General features: G+C 36.8%; 1 protein-coding gene and 1 long non-coding RNA gene across 3 annotated transcripts; one reads left to right on the top strand and one right to left on the bottom strand.

Moving 5' to 3' along the window:
- Positions 1–864: 864 nt before the first annotated feature.
- On the top strand, positions 865–15125 carry LOC311085459 (EGF-containing fibulin-like extracellular matrix protein 1). 2 transcript variants are annotated; one of them, XM_084117963.1, is made up of 9 exons: positions 865–1060; positions 1961–2053; positions 4308–4353; positions 4455–4730; positions 8078–8197; positions 8978–9097; positions 9178–9301; positions 9381–9573; positions 11953–15125. In XM_084117963.1, the coding sequence occupies exons 2-9, from the start codon at positions 1967–1969 to the stop codon at positions 12112–12114; spliced, it is 1128 nt and encodes a 375-aa protein (XP_083974089.1). In that variant the 5' UTR covers positions 865–1060; positions 1961–1966; the 3' UTR covers positions 12115–15125. The 2 variants fall into 2 exon arrangements, with proteins under 2 accessions (XP_083974089.1, XP_083974088.1); XM_084117962.1 differs by having other exon boundaries at positions 1057–1134.
- LOC311085460 lies at positions 9035–10033 on the bottom strand. The gene is made up of 3 exons (XR_014606831.1): positions 9869–10033; positions 9360–9567; positions 9035–9167 (listed from the first exon to the last, which is right to left on the bottom strand). It is a non-coding gene; the product is annotated as an uncharacterized lncRNA (long non-coding RNA).
- Positions 15126–15605: the final 480 nt, after the last annotated feature.

Genomic DNA, 15605 nt, shown 5'->3' with positions numbered 1-15605 from the left:
ATTAAGATATTTTTGATGAAATCTGAGAGCTTTCTGTCCCTCCATTGACAGTCTACGCAACTACCACTGCAACGCTTTAATAAGTTCATAAAGAGATCGTAAATAAACCATATGAAGCGAGCGGTCCAAAATGTACATCTGTAATACCATCATACTTCAGTATGCTAAAGGATTTGAAAAGCAGATTTTATTTCTAAAACATTGGTAGCATGAAAAATAAAATTATGAAAATTAAATAAAAATGTCTCTTTTTATTAATGTTTTATTTAATTTTAATGTTTAATTAATTATATAGATTTTATTAAAAATATATATGAATACAGCTTTCTTAGAAACAGCTATTTAATTTCTAGATTAAATTATATATTTAATTGAATAGATATTTATTAGCCTATATTTAAGATCATAATATAATTCTTGATTATTGGTAAGACTTTTCTCTTCCCTTCAAAGACAGACTACTTTTATTTTTTATTAATTTTAGATTTTAATAAATAAAAATAATAATAACTTTAAAAATTAAAAAATTAAATCAACAGTTATTTTATAGATTAAATCATATAAATTTAATAGATTTTGATGATACATATAAATGATCATGGTATAATATACATGATCATAATATAATTCTTTATTATTGGTATAGACTTTCCTCTTCATAAACAGATTAATTATAGACGTTCTTAGAGAAAACGGAATTGAATTAATAAATCAAAAGTTGATTATCAATTGATATATTTCGTTCACGTTTATGATCCAGATAAATGATCATAGCATTTAAGATCACATCATAATTCTTCGTCAGCAAGACGTTCCTCTCCCTTCTCTGAGCTGCTGTATCTGCATCTGTAAATGTATTACTGTAGGTCTGAGCGTTTAGCAGTAGGTGGAGCCACATCCACTACCATTATATCCCAACAAGAATGTAGCAGTGAGAAAAAACATAATTTGAAAAGGCTTGTGAGAAAAACCTGCCTCTTATAAGAACATGATCGCAGGCACCTCGTGTGTGAGAGACTCCAGCGCTCCTCAACTCACAGTGGGATAAATCACACACACGGTAAGCATCTCTTCTCACTCCACACACACACACTTAGGACTGCTGGGAAGATGGGGACAATCCTATTGTCTAAGGTATATTGTTTTTGCATTGCATTATAAACTCTATGACTTGACTTTTACATCATTTTGATTGATAACTATAGTAACGGAGTTTTAGTGTTTCACATTGAACAACTGCGCTATAACAAAGTATCTTGTTATATTACACAAATACTTAGTACTTTTGAATGGGAATGAACTTCCGCAGGTCTTCACGGAAACAAAAGAAAGCGTGATTACACGAATAGGAGGTTTTCTTGAACAGAAAACAACAATTTCAACTGGAGGTTGCTTGAGGGCTTTGTCAGATAAATATGGTGTCTAAGTACTAGTTGGTACATGCCTTCAGTTGCACTACTTTTGAAATCGCTGTAATAGCCTTGTACTGTAGATTTACTGTTACTTGTGTTTTATTTGAACTGTTTCTTTCTGACACAGTCTGGGAGGTTCAGAACGAGCTTCGGAGATTCGCATCCTCGGGGAAACCCATTAAATTCAATATTACAAGAGTGAATTTGTCAAGAACATTTCCCACAGTGTTGAAATGAGATCTGATGCCTCAGATATGCCGGATATGGTCGTTTGCACAAGGACAATGCGTTACTTTTAAAAATGTGCCATGGCATAATTACTTTTATGAAGTGGGTGAACGGGCACACTGTTGTTTTGTGGAGGACTCTGCCAAGTTTCTGCAGGACTGAGCCAGCGTCAACAGCAGTTGTATTCAAACGAAACAATGTGACCTTTGCAGCACGGATGAAATGTAATTGGGGTTTCGGTGGAAACGGTGCAGATGCTTTGAAGGCGCATGACGGTGATTTATGAAAATGTGATCATGTTTTTTCCCCCTGTGTTGCAGGTCACAATGCTCGGGATCTGCTTGTGTTTGAGTGTTGCCGTCCGCTTTGCGGTGTCTCAGGAAGCCGAAGCCCAGGAGCCTGTCACATACATGGCAAGTAGTCCAAAACACATAACAGCTGCTTATGGGTATAGCTTATATTTTGTGTTTTGCTTTGTTTTTATGTGTCAAGGTGTGTATGCTATTGTTTCCGTTAGTGTTCTTATCATTATTCTTCCTTCTTCTTCCCATTGGTATCCCATAGAAACGCTTGCGGTAAAGTTATGAAATTTGGCACACAGATAGAGGACAGTCTGAACTGTCTTCATAGCAAATTTGGAGTCTCTAACTCAATCCCTCTAGCGCCACCAACTGTCCAAATATGTTTATGCTTATAACTTTTGAACCACACGGGCAAGAGACAAAAACTCTGATTTATTGGCACAAAATGATTTGGTTTTCCGGCATGAAAATATTTCCATTTTGAATTTTACGGAAAAACCTACTTTTTCGAACTCGTCCTACACTATAAAAAAATTATCGTGATTTTAACGGTAAATGACTGTATAAATACGACTGTAAAAACCTGTTAATTGGTTAACAGTTATACAGTGAATAAATGTAATAGATCTAACCTTACATTTAATGTAATTTTACAGAAAAGTAAATACTGTTCAATTAACAGTTTTTGGAAGTGAAAAAGAACAAGTCATTGTACCACTGAACCATAAAATGGCATTCCCATAATTCCCTGCATGACTCGTTGAAATAGGCTAATAGTATTTTTTGTATCAGTTATGTACATTAGGGTTTTGTTACATCTAATGTTGTCAAAGGACTGTTTATTGCATTACTCGAGTGTCATGTGTGTCACCATGATGGTGTTTAGTATTTCAAATTCGTCAAAAAGCACGTCAAAATGAATGTGAGGCCATATCTCTGTAACACTTAATCGAGATGAGTCTGGGTACATGTATTCACAAGCATGACCAGAGGCTACATGCAGCGTTCTGGCACAGCACTGGGTCAGGAGATATGAAAAATGCCTATTTGTGTTTATAACTTCTGAACGGTTTGCTCAAAAACGTATCTCTTTGGGTTCAGTGCAGCATACCGAGTCGAATGATACCCAATTGTTCCAATATTGATCATTTTGGGTGGTGGCCATTTTTAATTGTATTGCAAAATGCTGTATTTTATGAACACATTAGCGTATCATTACAAACTCAGTGTGGGTCGTCGGCACCATGCCCCGAAGGTACATTTTGGAACATCGCCACCTTCTGGTCAAAATTTATAATGAAATTTAAAACATTTTTTATAGCTTTTGAATAATTTTAGCTTATTTTAATCAAAGTCAAAGTCAAGTTTATTTCTAGAGCACATTTAAAACAACAGAAGTTGACCATATTTTAATGAAACTGGACTTGATAGATTCTTTGAGTCATACCAAGAACAATGATAACAATTATGCCATGTTCGGTCGAACTTGTTGTCCGCCATTTTGAATAGGCTCAGAGCATCTTCAGACCATTAGCTGCATTTACATGGGCCCTAATAACCCGTTTGTAATCGGACTAGTAGCACAGTTGGTATACAAAAGTCACATGTAACCCCGTCAGGTGGAATGAAGTGGCCAAATCCGAAAATGGCCAAATCAAAATTTCATTCGGACTGTAAGGGGTGGTTTAAAACTTTTCTAGTCCATTCGATAGTACATGTAAACACTAAATGCGCACATCAACCCGATCAGTTTATTTAGTGTTTATGTATACACTATGTTCGGATTCATCAACTGGAGTGATTTCGTTTCAATTGAAACAAAAATCGTCCATTTAAACGTAGCTATTGTCACCTCAGCGCCACCTACTGGTCAAAAGCGATAAGCAATTAAATCAAATGATTGCATTTTACAAATAATCTAAAAATGTCTTTAATTACTCATTGTTGCAGTTGATCTGATGCTCCCAGCCATGCGTGGATAATTCATCATGACTTTTTTCGTGCTGGGCCACTTAATTGCTGCTTCCAGCTATATTTTTGTTCTGTTTTGTGTTTTATATGTATTTATTTATTTTCAAAAATGTAGATCAGTGCTGGGTTGTGGCAGGAAGAGCATCTGGCAGGAAGAGCATCTGGCATAAAACGTGCCAAATCAGCTGTGCGGATTATTCCGCTGACAAAAAAGGGAGCAAGAGAGATAGATAGACATAAACATAAATTTCACATCAGTAATCTGTATATGTATATGTAGATGTTGTTTTGTGTTTGGTTTATGGATGGATGTATGGATGGATGGATGGATGGATAGATGGATGATGAACCCATATGATCTCTTGCCTCTTACACATTTTCTTTTCTTTTGCAGTGCACTGAAGGTTATGAATTTGACTTTGATAAACAAATCTGTAAAGGTAACACAACTCTTTTCCCCTCAGTCGGTTGTCTTAATAGTACAAGCATTAATGTTAAACCATGATATCTAATCATGTTAATCGTGTCTTTCTACACATAGATATAGATGAATGCAAGACAGTGCAGGACGCCTGCAAAGGGGGCATGAAATGCGTCAACCATTTTGGTGGATACCTCTGCTTACCCCACAACGCTCAGATAATCGTCAGTAATGGCGAGGATGAGCCCACTACTGCCCCACCAGTGGAAAGAGGAGATGTTCAGCACGGGATAGCCCCCAATTACAGGGGCGAATACTCCAGAGTCATTCAAAGCGCAACACATACAATCCAGTGTGGTGTCGGTTTCATGCCAGACTCTCAGAACTACTGCAGAGGTGAGCAATAGCTGTGTCTACTTGGTTATTTGCAGTATTTGTTGTGATTATGGAGTTTAAAGATCTCTGTGAATGGTGTGTGTAAAATAGTTTGGTGTTAAATTTCAAAATGTTGTCCTGGTGTTCGTGCATCCAATTTTTTTTGGTCTGGACATTGCACTATATCGGGCGAAACGCATATACAAATGCTTTTCATTGGCATCAATGGTTTAATCAAGAACATTTAACTTCCATGGAACCATCCCATTCCACAAAAGGTTCTTTATGTGGAAAAAGGTTCTTTTGATAGTTAGAATGTTCTCCATGCCAAGACAAAAATGGTTCTTCTATGGCATTGCTGTGAAAACCTCTTTTGGAACCTTTATTTTTAAGTGTCTACTGTCTACGCATTTTGGGCAAAAATGAGCAAAAATGTATTACAGTGGCACCCTGTGTCCAATTCTCACAAAATTTGGTACATAGCTTCTTGTGGACACCCTGCACATGTATACCAAATTTCACAATGAACGGATTAAAATTTCACTTTCAATTAAAAGTTAATTTCAAATGGCTGCTTAAATTTGATTGGCTGCTGTTTATTCCTGTTGATTTGTTTGAAACCATGTACTTCCAATACTATATAGAATGGGAGAGGAGTTGTGAATGGCAGGGAAGTGACACAGATGGCAGCATACGTCACATGAAGGTGGCAACATGTTGCAGATGCGTGCCGCACAAGCCCTGAAAAGTGAAGCCAAAGCGTCTCGATCGCCCCCCGGTGACTGGTCCTGGGTCATAAACCCCGCCTCCCATGATTGACAGCTGTGATTGGGAGGTTCTCTGAGCGAAGTAGTCACTTAAGCACCAACAGACTTTTTTTCGGGATCTTCGGAGGACTGAGGAGATTGGAGCTAAATATTTAATATCTAAATTTCTATAATTAATTAAAAAAATCTAAATTAGATCGCTACTGCGCAGACTCCCAGGTCCCGAGATGTCAGCGCCATATCGGGACACTGGTGACTTCACTTCTCACCAGTGGAAGAGAGCGAATGTGCAGTCCATCTTTTTTTACAGTCTATGGTACAGAAAATTGGCTGATACAATGGAAAATTACATTGGAATTTCATTGGAATACAGTGAAAACACTGTATTGGAAAACACAATGGCTGGTTATGAAAATTGCATCACACAATGTCCGCAAAAAGGAGTTGAAAGTGTATAAATGAGATATACTTTGCGTTTTACTCATGCAAAAAATATTTTTGTCTATTAGATGATACACTCCAAATTTTGTGGCATAGGATGTGTTTGAAAAAGTTTTTAAAATGAAGAGAAAATGTATTCTGTACCACACAGCTCCAAAGTTATTAGCGAAATGTAAAGTAGCTTATTAGCCTATAACTAATAAGTTTGCAGCACTTGAAATCTAACCAGACCATGCTAACAAGCCAAACACTGACCCCTTGGGAAGTCATTGTGTCACTCTTTGGGATGTTGTTGTATCTGTTCAGAGGATGCAGTGCCAGAAATCTGCTTCCTCTGGGTCTGTCTTCTTCTATCTGGTGGATAAAACAATTTTTGTGTGTGTGCTAATGATGTTTTTCTTTCCCAACTTGATAGATGGCTCAGTCGTGTTACAGCATGCAGAATCCCTGTGCTAGAAGCAAACAATTTAGGTTGCATAAACCATTCAAGATGAGACTGAAAGACATGAATTGCAAAGACATGCCAACTAACATTTCATCCCAAAAGAGTAATACATTTGTTTCCCAATCTTAAATCATTTTATTAGATAGTATGAGCAGTCATTTGCACGGATTCCATTTGCTGTATTTTTTGATAGCTAATCCCACTCCTGCTGAAGAGTTCAGGAGAAATCAGCATCTGGTCAGAGTTGGTTTATACTGGTTAGCATTGGTTTGGTTATTGGTCTTGCTTGCTGGTGGATCATACTGTTTAAGAGCAAAACACAGCTGGTGCAGCTTTTATACAAGTTTCAAGAAAAGTTTCTATTTAAATGTCTTGTGGTGACATCAAAAAGTAATAATATATTTTCCTTATACTTTGAATTAATTTGAGCATACACATCCTAATCATTATTTTCACACAAGATTTTTTTTAAATACATTTTTAAAGTAAAAAAAAAAAAAGTATTTTTATTTGATTAATTAGTACATTTTAATTATATTTTTGGGGACCAAAACCACATGACATTTTACAACCTGAATTATGTGAAAAAACTATATATATATATATACATATATATAATGACACTAACCTTACAAACTAATCCAGTGAGAAGTTTTTTATCAGAAGTGATCACTGCATCAATCTGGTACCTTTAAACACGACTTAGTCTCCAAGACTAGTGCACCAACCATTGCATTATATCTGGTTCTTTCTGTAATCAAACAGCTAACAGGTTATGTGGAGTTGTTTGAGGAAGTATAGGTCAGGACATGCATCTCTCAGCCCATTAAAATGAGTCAACAATTAGCTTGGGCCTCTTCCCGCAAAGAGAGTCGGCCTTCCTTCGATGTTTACATATTTTCGGCCAGTCTCTTTCAGAAGTGCCTTGGCAGTGATTCCTTTGGAATCTGACACCAGTTTGTTGGAATTAAATCACATCATGTGGGTGATCACAGACTCCAGGTGTGCCTCTCTCAGAAAGGTGGGCGAGAAAACTGCAAGCTTTTTGTCTGAACTCTCGCCTGCGAGGTCTTGCACCTCATTCTTTCCAGTGTGCATCGGCCAGTTTGGCTATCAGCAGTGCTGAACCCCCTGAAAGGGCCCAAACGCTGGTCAGTAAAAGCTTTGGAAACAGTCGACGAGAGGCCCCCCGGGAGGCTTCGGATCTGTGCGTTGACATTATTCTCACATTAATGCTTCAAATAGATCACTAGGAGGAATCTGCCTGAATGTCCTTTCGTTTGAAAAAGGAGGTTATGCACTCACATGTGTTGCACATCCAATAGCCTGTATATGAATCACAGAAAACTGGGCTATTCTTGGGCCTTTGTATATAGTTACTTGACCAAACCTGGCAGATAAGCGCAGACCACCCATGATGGCCCCCACACTGTGAAAGGACACTCTCTGCGCTCCAGAACTAAGCTGGAAATCTCGCCAGACATACCAAAGAATGATTAGGAGTGCAGAAAAGATGTGTGTTTTGGATTATGCTACCTGTTGTTTTAAATAAGTGGTGTTATTAGTGTTATATTTGAGGAACTGAATTAAATGGGCAGTGAATTGCATTAACAGGCCAGCAGTTATTTTGTTTATTACTCACACACTTGCATTTTTGATTTTTATCATTTGTCATTAATGTTCAATTGCTTTCCACTTTTTTTTTCTTTTTACAGATGTGAATGAATGTCTCACTTCAAACCCCTGCCAACATCAGTGCTACAATCTGATTGGCTCTTACCTCTGCCAATGTGAAGTCGGATACGAACTGGCTTCAGACTCCGTCTCCTGCCAAGGTTATTTTTTAAAGTATTTTTTACACTTTATAAACCTATGAAAGAAAGTATAGCCTTTTAATTTTCGTTTTAATTGCATGCTAGTTTGTTCGAATATTCCAGGATATTTTTTAACCTAGTAACAAAGACAACAATTGCGTATGTAAACAAGTGAAGCATTCACAGTAATATGCTTACAAACGTCCGACTGACATTCGATTCATTTAGTTGAGGTGAATCTCTCAGTTTCTTAGCATGAGGGAGTTGCTAACATCGACACTATCCTGTTGTAGCCAATCAGATCAACACATTCACAAACAGTATTTCAATGCCAATAACATTGCACAATGTATATATATCATATATATATCATATAACAACCTACTTGGCACTGAAATATTATATATAAATACATTGATGGAAACAATTAAACCATGTGAACTGCAGTTTTTGTCATCTGCTGCCTTAAATGCTTAAGCTCCTTAAAGTTGTGTGTGGATTCTGATTGGCTGTCAATGATTTTATTCCTCATCAGCTGAAAAAAATTAAAAAATCCTTCTTAAAGTGATTTCATTCTCATTATCATCCCTGGTGAGAATGGGACTTAAAGTTAAAATTATAAAACTATCCATATATTATTTCAAATCAAGACAAAAAGTATGTGGACACTTTCTGGTTGTCATATGTTAGTGTAGTAATTAAAAAAAAATAAAAAATAATTCGAGATGTGGTCCAGAGACATTCAATTGAAAACATCCTGGAATGTTACGCTGTAATTAGCAATATACTTGTGTTTTCCAGACATCGATGAATGTGATTTCTCAAACTACATGTGCCAGTTCCAATGTGTGAATCAACCCGGAGGATACAGTTGTGTGTGTCCTGAGGGATACCAGCTCCAAGGGACACGGATGTGCCATGGTATATTCCCGTTTGTTTAGTTCAGGGCTCCTGAAGTGGCTTCTGAAGTTGCTCATTGACCTTTTCCACCCTGTTAATAGATGTAAATGAGTGTGAAGCAGCACACAACTGCAGAGAAGATGAAATGTGTTGGAATTACTACGGAGGATTCCGTTGCTATCCCAGAAACCCCTGCCGTGAGCCATACGTGAAAACAGGAGAAGGGTGTGTCAAAAGTCCTAATAAAACCATGCTGTGTTGCAATAAAAAATGTTTTTTTAACCTTTTAACTCTCCACCAACAGTCGCTGTCGGTGCCAGTCGCCAAATGTTTGCCGGGGACTGCCGCCTGTCATTGTCTACAAGTACATGAGCATCTTTTCCGATCGCTCAGTGCCTGCGGATATCTTCCAGATTCAAGCTACCAGTGTCTACCCCAATATGGTAAACACTTTCACGATCAAATCCGGCAATGAGGGAGGAGAATTCTACCTGAGGGTAAGACGTGACATCCTAAATCAGTGATTACAGCCTTTCATACATAAAAAAAGGATAGTTTCCTATTAAAATTCATGGCATTTCTCTGCCAAAACAGGTCTTAAGTCAACCCTGTTACATTTGACTTTTTTTGAGGTTGAACACACATGGTTGAAGATCAGTGCAAAATGTCTAATAAATTTTTCTGTAAAAGACTCTCACTATCATTTTTCATAACAGAGTTGAACAATTGAGCTTGACAATATACCTGTAAACATAATAAAAAAAACTTGTAGAGACTGTAAGAGATATTTACCAGTTTGAACCAGAACTCATGACATTCCTTTTCCAAACCAGGTTTAGCACCAAACTTGTAAAAAAATGTTTTTGGTTTGAATGTTAGAGGGTTGAAGATCAGTGCAAAAAGGTCTATTAATGGCCTTTTTTCTGTAAAAGACTAATCATTATTATTTTACATAACAGAGTTGAACAATTGAGCTTGAAAATATTAGTGTAAACAAAACAAAAACATATAAAGACTGTAAGAGATACTTCCCTCTGTTTGAACCCATGACATTAATTTTCCAAAACAGGTTCAGCGCCAACACTGCTACATTGAAAATGCGTTCAGGTTGATTGTTACAGGGTTGAAGATCAGTGCAAAAAGGTCTAATAATGGCTAACAATGCAGAACATTTACAGTCAGTATTCTTGCTCTTTTTGCTGAGAATTTGTTTCTGTAAAAAAAAGAAAGATCACTGTTATTTTTCCATAACAGAGTTGAACAATTGAGGTTGACAACATAACTATAAACAATATAAAAAATGTAAAAAAAACTGATGAAGACTGTTAGAGATACTTACCTCACTTTGATCTCATGACATTTCACTTCCAAAGCCAGTTTAGCGCCAACCCTGTTACATTTAAAATGTTTTGGGGTTGAATGTTACAGGATTGAAGATCAGTGCAAAAAGGTCTAATAAGGACCTATTCTAGCACTGCAAAACTTCAGGGCCCGTATTCATAAAGAATCTTAATGCAAAGAGTAGCTCCTAGTGACAAAATTCTAAGAAAATTCTTAGAAATGTGGGCGTTTACTCTTAAAATTAAAGAAAAAATCCTAGTAAAGAAAAAAGTAATTCAGAAAGCATCTTAACCCTTAAAAGAGGTCTTAAGGTCAAAATTGTTCGGAGCACGGACGAGGACATTTAAGAGGCTTAAGAGTTTCTTTAGCAGAGGAGAAAATGACAGAAAGACGAAGAGGGAGAAGAAATGTGTTGCAGACAATGGATGACAGTGAGTTAATAAGACGCTATAGATTAGATCGTGCAGGGATCATGTTTGTGACAGATCTTTTTAGAGACACGCTAATATCTCTGACACAGCGCAGAAATGCCATAGCGCCAGAAATGAAAGTAATCACTACATTACGATATTTGGCAACTGGGAAAATTCCATGTTTGATACATTAAAACCAACATTCAAACCACCACTTAAATAGACATGCCAGTAATCAGTCTAATTGGAAAGAGTGGAACAATTTTTATCATTCTAAGCCAAGCAAATACCTTATAGGAAATTAACAGCATGGTAAATAAAAAAAAGGATTTATATATATAATGTGTGTGTGTGTGTGTGTGTGTGTGTGTGTGTGAGAACGGTCAAATAGGAAAAATTACGCATGTAATTTCAAAGTGAAGGCTTAGAATAGACCCTCTACTTAAAATCACTTTTTTTTCCCCTTCTTGGACAACCAACCAATCACAGTCTTCAAAAGATTGTGTCATACATAGCAACGGGGTCAACCCCGCCTCCTTACTAAGATAAAAGTTTTTGTCTTTTCCTTACTCAGAGTTGCTCTCAGATCGGTCCCGAATTGCTCTTAAGCTAAGACTCCTACGTAAAAGTTTTTAAGCTAAATTAAGAGTTTTCTGAGAGGATTCTTAGAATCTTTATGAATACGGGCCCAGATTATTTAGTCAGTGTTCTTGTGCTTATTGCCAAGTTTTTTTTTCCTGTAAAAAACAATCATTGTTATTTTCCCATAACAGGGTTGAACAATAATTGGGGTTGATGACATTACATAAAAAATAAAAAAAATTATAGAGACTGTAAGAGATTACTTACCTCACTTTGAACCCATGACACTCCAAAACAGGTTTAGGAGCAACCCTGTTACATTTAAAATGTTGTGTGGTTGAATGTTACAGGGTTGAAGATCAGTGCAAAATCTAGCACTCCACAACATCAGATTACTTATATATATTATATATATATATATATATATATATATATATATATATAAAACAGTTATATTCAAAATAAAATGGGTCACTTTGAGTAATAACATTTGCTTGTGGTGTAGTCTCTCTAGTGATTGTCTTTCTCTTTGTCTTTCAGCGCTCCAGTAATGTAAGTGCCATGTTGGTAATGACCAAACCGTTGACTGGACCTAGAGAACATGTTGTGGATCTGGAGATGGTCACCCAGAGTAATGCCTTGAGCTACCGTTCCAGCTCACTGCTGAGGCTCACTATTGTAGTGGGTCCATACCCTTTCTAAATCATCTAGTTTGACTGAATCAGCACCTTGGTTTTATGTTTGTACTGCAGCTTACTATGTTTAAAATGTTCAACACAGCATGGTCACCTGGCCTTGATCAGTGGTTCTTAACTGGTTGGTTGCAACCCAAAAATGGATCATAGATGGAAACCAATTCTAAATCAATTAATAGATTCATTAATATTGGAATGTTTATCTTTATATGATAAATCTTTTGTATAATACATTTCATGGTACTGTATTGAGTCACCAATTAATGTCCGATGTAAAACGTGGGCCCCCGAAGCAAAACCAGCTGAGAACCACTGGTCTAGATAGTTGCATATTTACTGGGTTTCAAACAGGAATTGATTTACTAATCATAAAAAGTAGGCTGTCTGGTTTATTGAAGCTTTCAAGTAATTTGTACTTTGAAAAATGAAAGACAAGGTCTGAGAGGGTGACATGAAGACCAAGAAATATCTGAAAAACAACACAGCTGGATAACAGAAAAAAAAAAAAACACGGTTGCTCAAGTTTCATTCTGAAAAGCACTTATAGGTTACTCTTTGTCTTGATAGTAAGAGGATTTTCTGCTGCATGGATCCATGTCAGTCTTTTAAAGGAATAGTTCACCCAAAAATGAAAAGTATGTCATCATTTAGGCCTACTCACTTTTTGATTTTCTTTCTTCTACAGAGCATATAAGGTGAAGTTTAGCAGAATGTCCCATGTGCTTGTTTCCATACATTAAACGTCAATGGGGAACAGAAGCTGTGGAGCCCAAAAAAATGATAAAACACACCATAAAAGCTCAGCTATATTGCAAGTCTTCTGAAAAGACCAAAATGTAGGTTATACACTGAAATTGTTCCCTCCACCACAGCTCTCAAATCTCTCCACATTCAAATCGGTGTCACAATTCGTTACGTCAAATGCAGCATCCACCAACCATAACTTTTGGTCTGTTTGGGGCCATTCACACATTGCAAAAATGCAATACGTGGGCAATGGAATGGGAAAAAAACAAAAAACAAGGTTGTTGAACTTATTTTAACTTCAGTTCTGCATTTTTAGAGTGCAGTGTCATGTGTAAAAGACACAAGATGTGAGCTCAATGGCCAAAGACATCAATGTAGGTAGCACATGTTTACATAGAACAATGGAAAAGTAACAGAGGAATACAAAAACACATTCCATGTGAATGGACCCCTTACTGACACAAAACTATCATATGGCGCCAATTTATGTTTCTACCGGTGGGTGTCCACGCTCTGAAACCCCAAGTGCAAATACATTAACAACCATATATAAACACATCTCTATTCACCTCTGTTTCCATGAGCAACACACACATACGCAACAAATGACCCTTAAAAATTTTAACATGCTCGTTGCTTAATACTCAATTATACTTGGTGTTAGTTTTTCAAGAATAGGCCTGCAGCCTTTTTTTCCGTGCGATGGTGCACTTGATGAATTCATTACACAAAAGTAATTTGTGTCTCACGAAGAGAAAATCAATATAACCAACCAAACAAAACCACATATTCTTTCCATGAGTGTTATCACGGGTCGCTCTCTTGCTGATATACCTGATGATTTTGGAGTTGATTACTTAAAATGCAATTTATTATCATGGAAAAAAACAAAGCACAAGCTTTTGTGACAGGTTGTTATGCTGTAATGTTAAACATAACAGTAGAATTGTGTGTATTATGACCTGTCAGGACCCGATGTGAGATCCACCAATCAGAGAGGTTCCCGAATCTCAATCGATTTGGTGATTGGTTACGATGGAGGAGGAATATCTTGTGTTTTCCCGTGGGTGCTCGAGCCCCCAAGCTAAAGACTTACAATATAGTGCACAAGTCATATGTTCTTCTTTTATTGTGCTTTTTTTTTTTTTTGGTGTAATTTCCGTCCCCATTCGCGGTTACTGTATGGAAAAGAGCAGCATGAACATTCTACTAAACTTCTCCTTTTGCGTTCCTCAGAGGAAAGTAAATCATACGAGTCTGGAACGACATGCAGATGAGTAAACGATGACAAGAGTTTTCATTTTTGAGTAAACCAACCTTTTAATCTATCAATAAATCAAAGCTTTACGTTTCTTGTACATGGAATAAGTCAAATCAGAATGTAATTATCAAAAAGTGCTTATAGATTCCTTACTAGATTTGACTTTAGCTGGGGAAAAAAAAGTGTTTTATAGGTGGAACATGCGGATAAGGCAAACAGAACTGCATATAGTTAGGTGGAACAGTTTGTGTCGTAATCTAATGGCATCCTTAGCTAATGGAAATCTGTGAATGTGTCCTCCGCCTTGCAAATACTGCAGAAATGACCTCCTATCCTATGAGAATAAGGCAATAATGTTTTGGAAACAGAAGTGATGTTTTCAGGAAATTGCTGGCAAGGGTTTAGGGTCGCATAAGCAATGGAACTGTTGCCTAACATGTCTGTACGGCTGCCAGAGCAGCGTTTGATCTTCTGCAGTGTTTCGTGTCGATGTTCTGTGACAAACACTTAAACCGTTTACTTAAACCGTTGCGTCACATCCAGCACCCCCAGAGACGTGGTCGTGGGTGAGGCCGGAATGGGTCGCGCACCACCACGGTGTATGAAACTATTTTGGCAAACAATCTTTATGTTGGCTCCATAGTGATCTGACTAAGTATTGTAATGTAATATGGATGCCTGCAAGACCTTATCTGTATTCTTATGATCAAACATGCATTATTTTGATTCACGCATGGTGAATGCTCCCTGTTTTTCTCTTATTGAGATCATTTTTTGCTTTTATCTAAATTGGTGTGGACCTGTTGTTTCTGCTCAGCGAGGACAACAAAGGTCTTTGTAATTGTCTAACTAACTAAAATGAATTGGATTTGCACCTATCGTTTATGTTTCTGTATTTTCAGTATGTTCTCAAGTTGCACTTTTTTTTTTTTTTTTTTTTTACTCATTCTTACCCTTTGTGCCATTTATTCGGCTGCAAAGATTTTGGAAATAAAAATAAATTCAGTAACTATCGTGTCATTTTTATATGCTTATTTATTTGTTTGCTTCATGTTAAAAAAAAAAATCTATACATCTGTGTCAAAACAAACTAGAAAAGAAAATGCTCATGTTGAAAAATCTTTTGCTAGTATTGCATAACATGCATGGGTCAGTTTGGTATATTACTGGAACAGTTTAAGAGGACCACCAAGATTCATCTGCAGTTATTACCTCCTGCGGTTGCAGATGGGAATATATAACTATGTGATGTTGTCATGACAATAGTTGAGCAGTTCCTGTAAGAATATTTACACACTGAAAGCCAACTCATTTACAGAAAGCATGCAAGTCATACATGAACTGCACGTCTTTGCTTAGATTTCAAAGTATAAAAAAGAAAAAGTGGGCTATGAAGTAAATGTTGAGTGTATACAAAAAAATCTGTGGAGAGTTATAAGAAAATTCGAAAAACATTAAAGTAGAATATAAAGTGATTTTCTAACTTTTTA

Source organism: Abramis brama (assembly GCF_963993115.1).
Source record: "Abramis brama genome assembly, chromosome: 6".
Lineage (NCBI taxonomy): Eukaryota > Metazoa > Chordata > Actinopteri > Cypriniformes > Leuciscidae > Abramis > Abramis brama.
This window is presented reverse-complemented; position numbering and strand designations above follow the sequence as displayed.

Excerpts from the sequence above, each read along its gene's own strand:
- LOC311085459 (XM_084117962.1), top strand. The coding sequence starts at position 1,111 with ATGGGGACAATCCTATTGTCTAAG. Across the intron at positions 1,135-1,960 it reads GGACAATCCTATTGTCTAAG|GTCACAATGCTCGGGATCTG; the intron begins GTATATTGTTTT and ends CCTGTGTTGCAG. Across the intron at positions 9,098-9,177 it reads AGGGACACGGATGTGCCATG|ATGTAAATGAGTGTGAAGCA; the intron begins GTATATTCCCGT and ends CCCTGTTAATAG.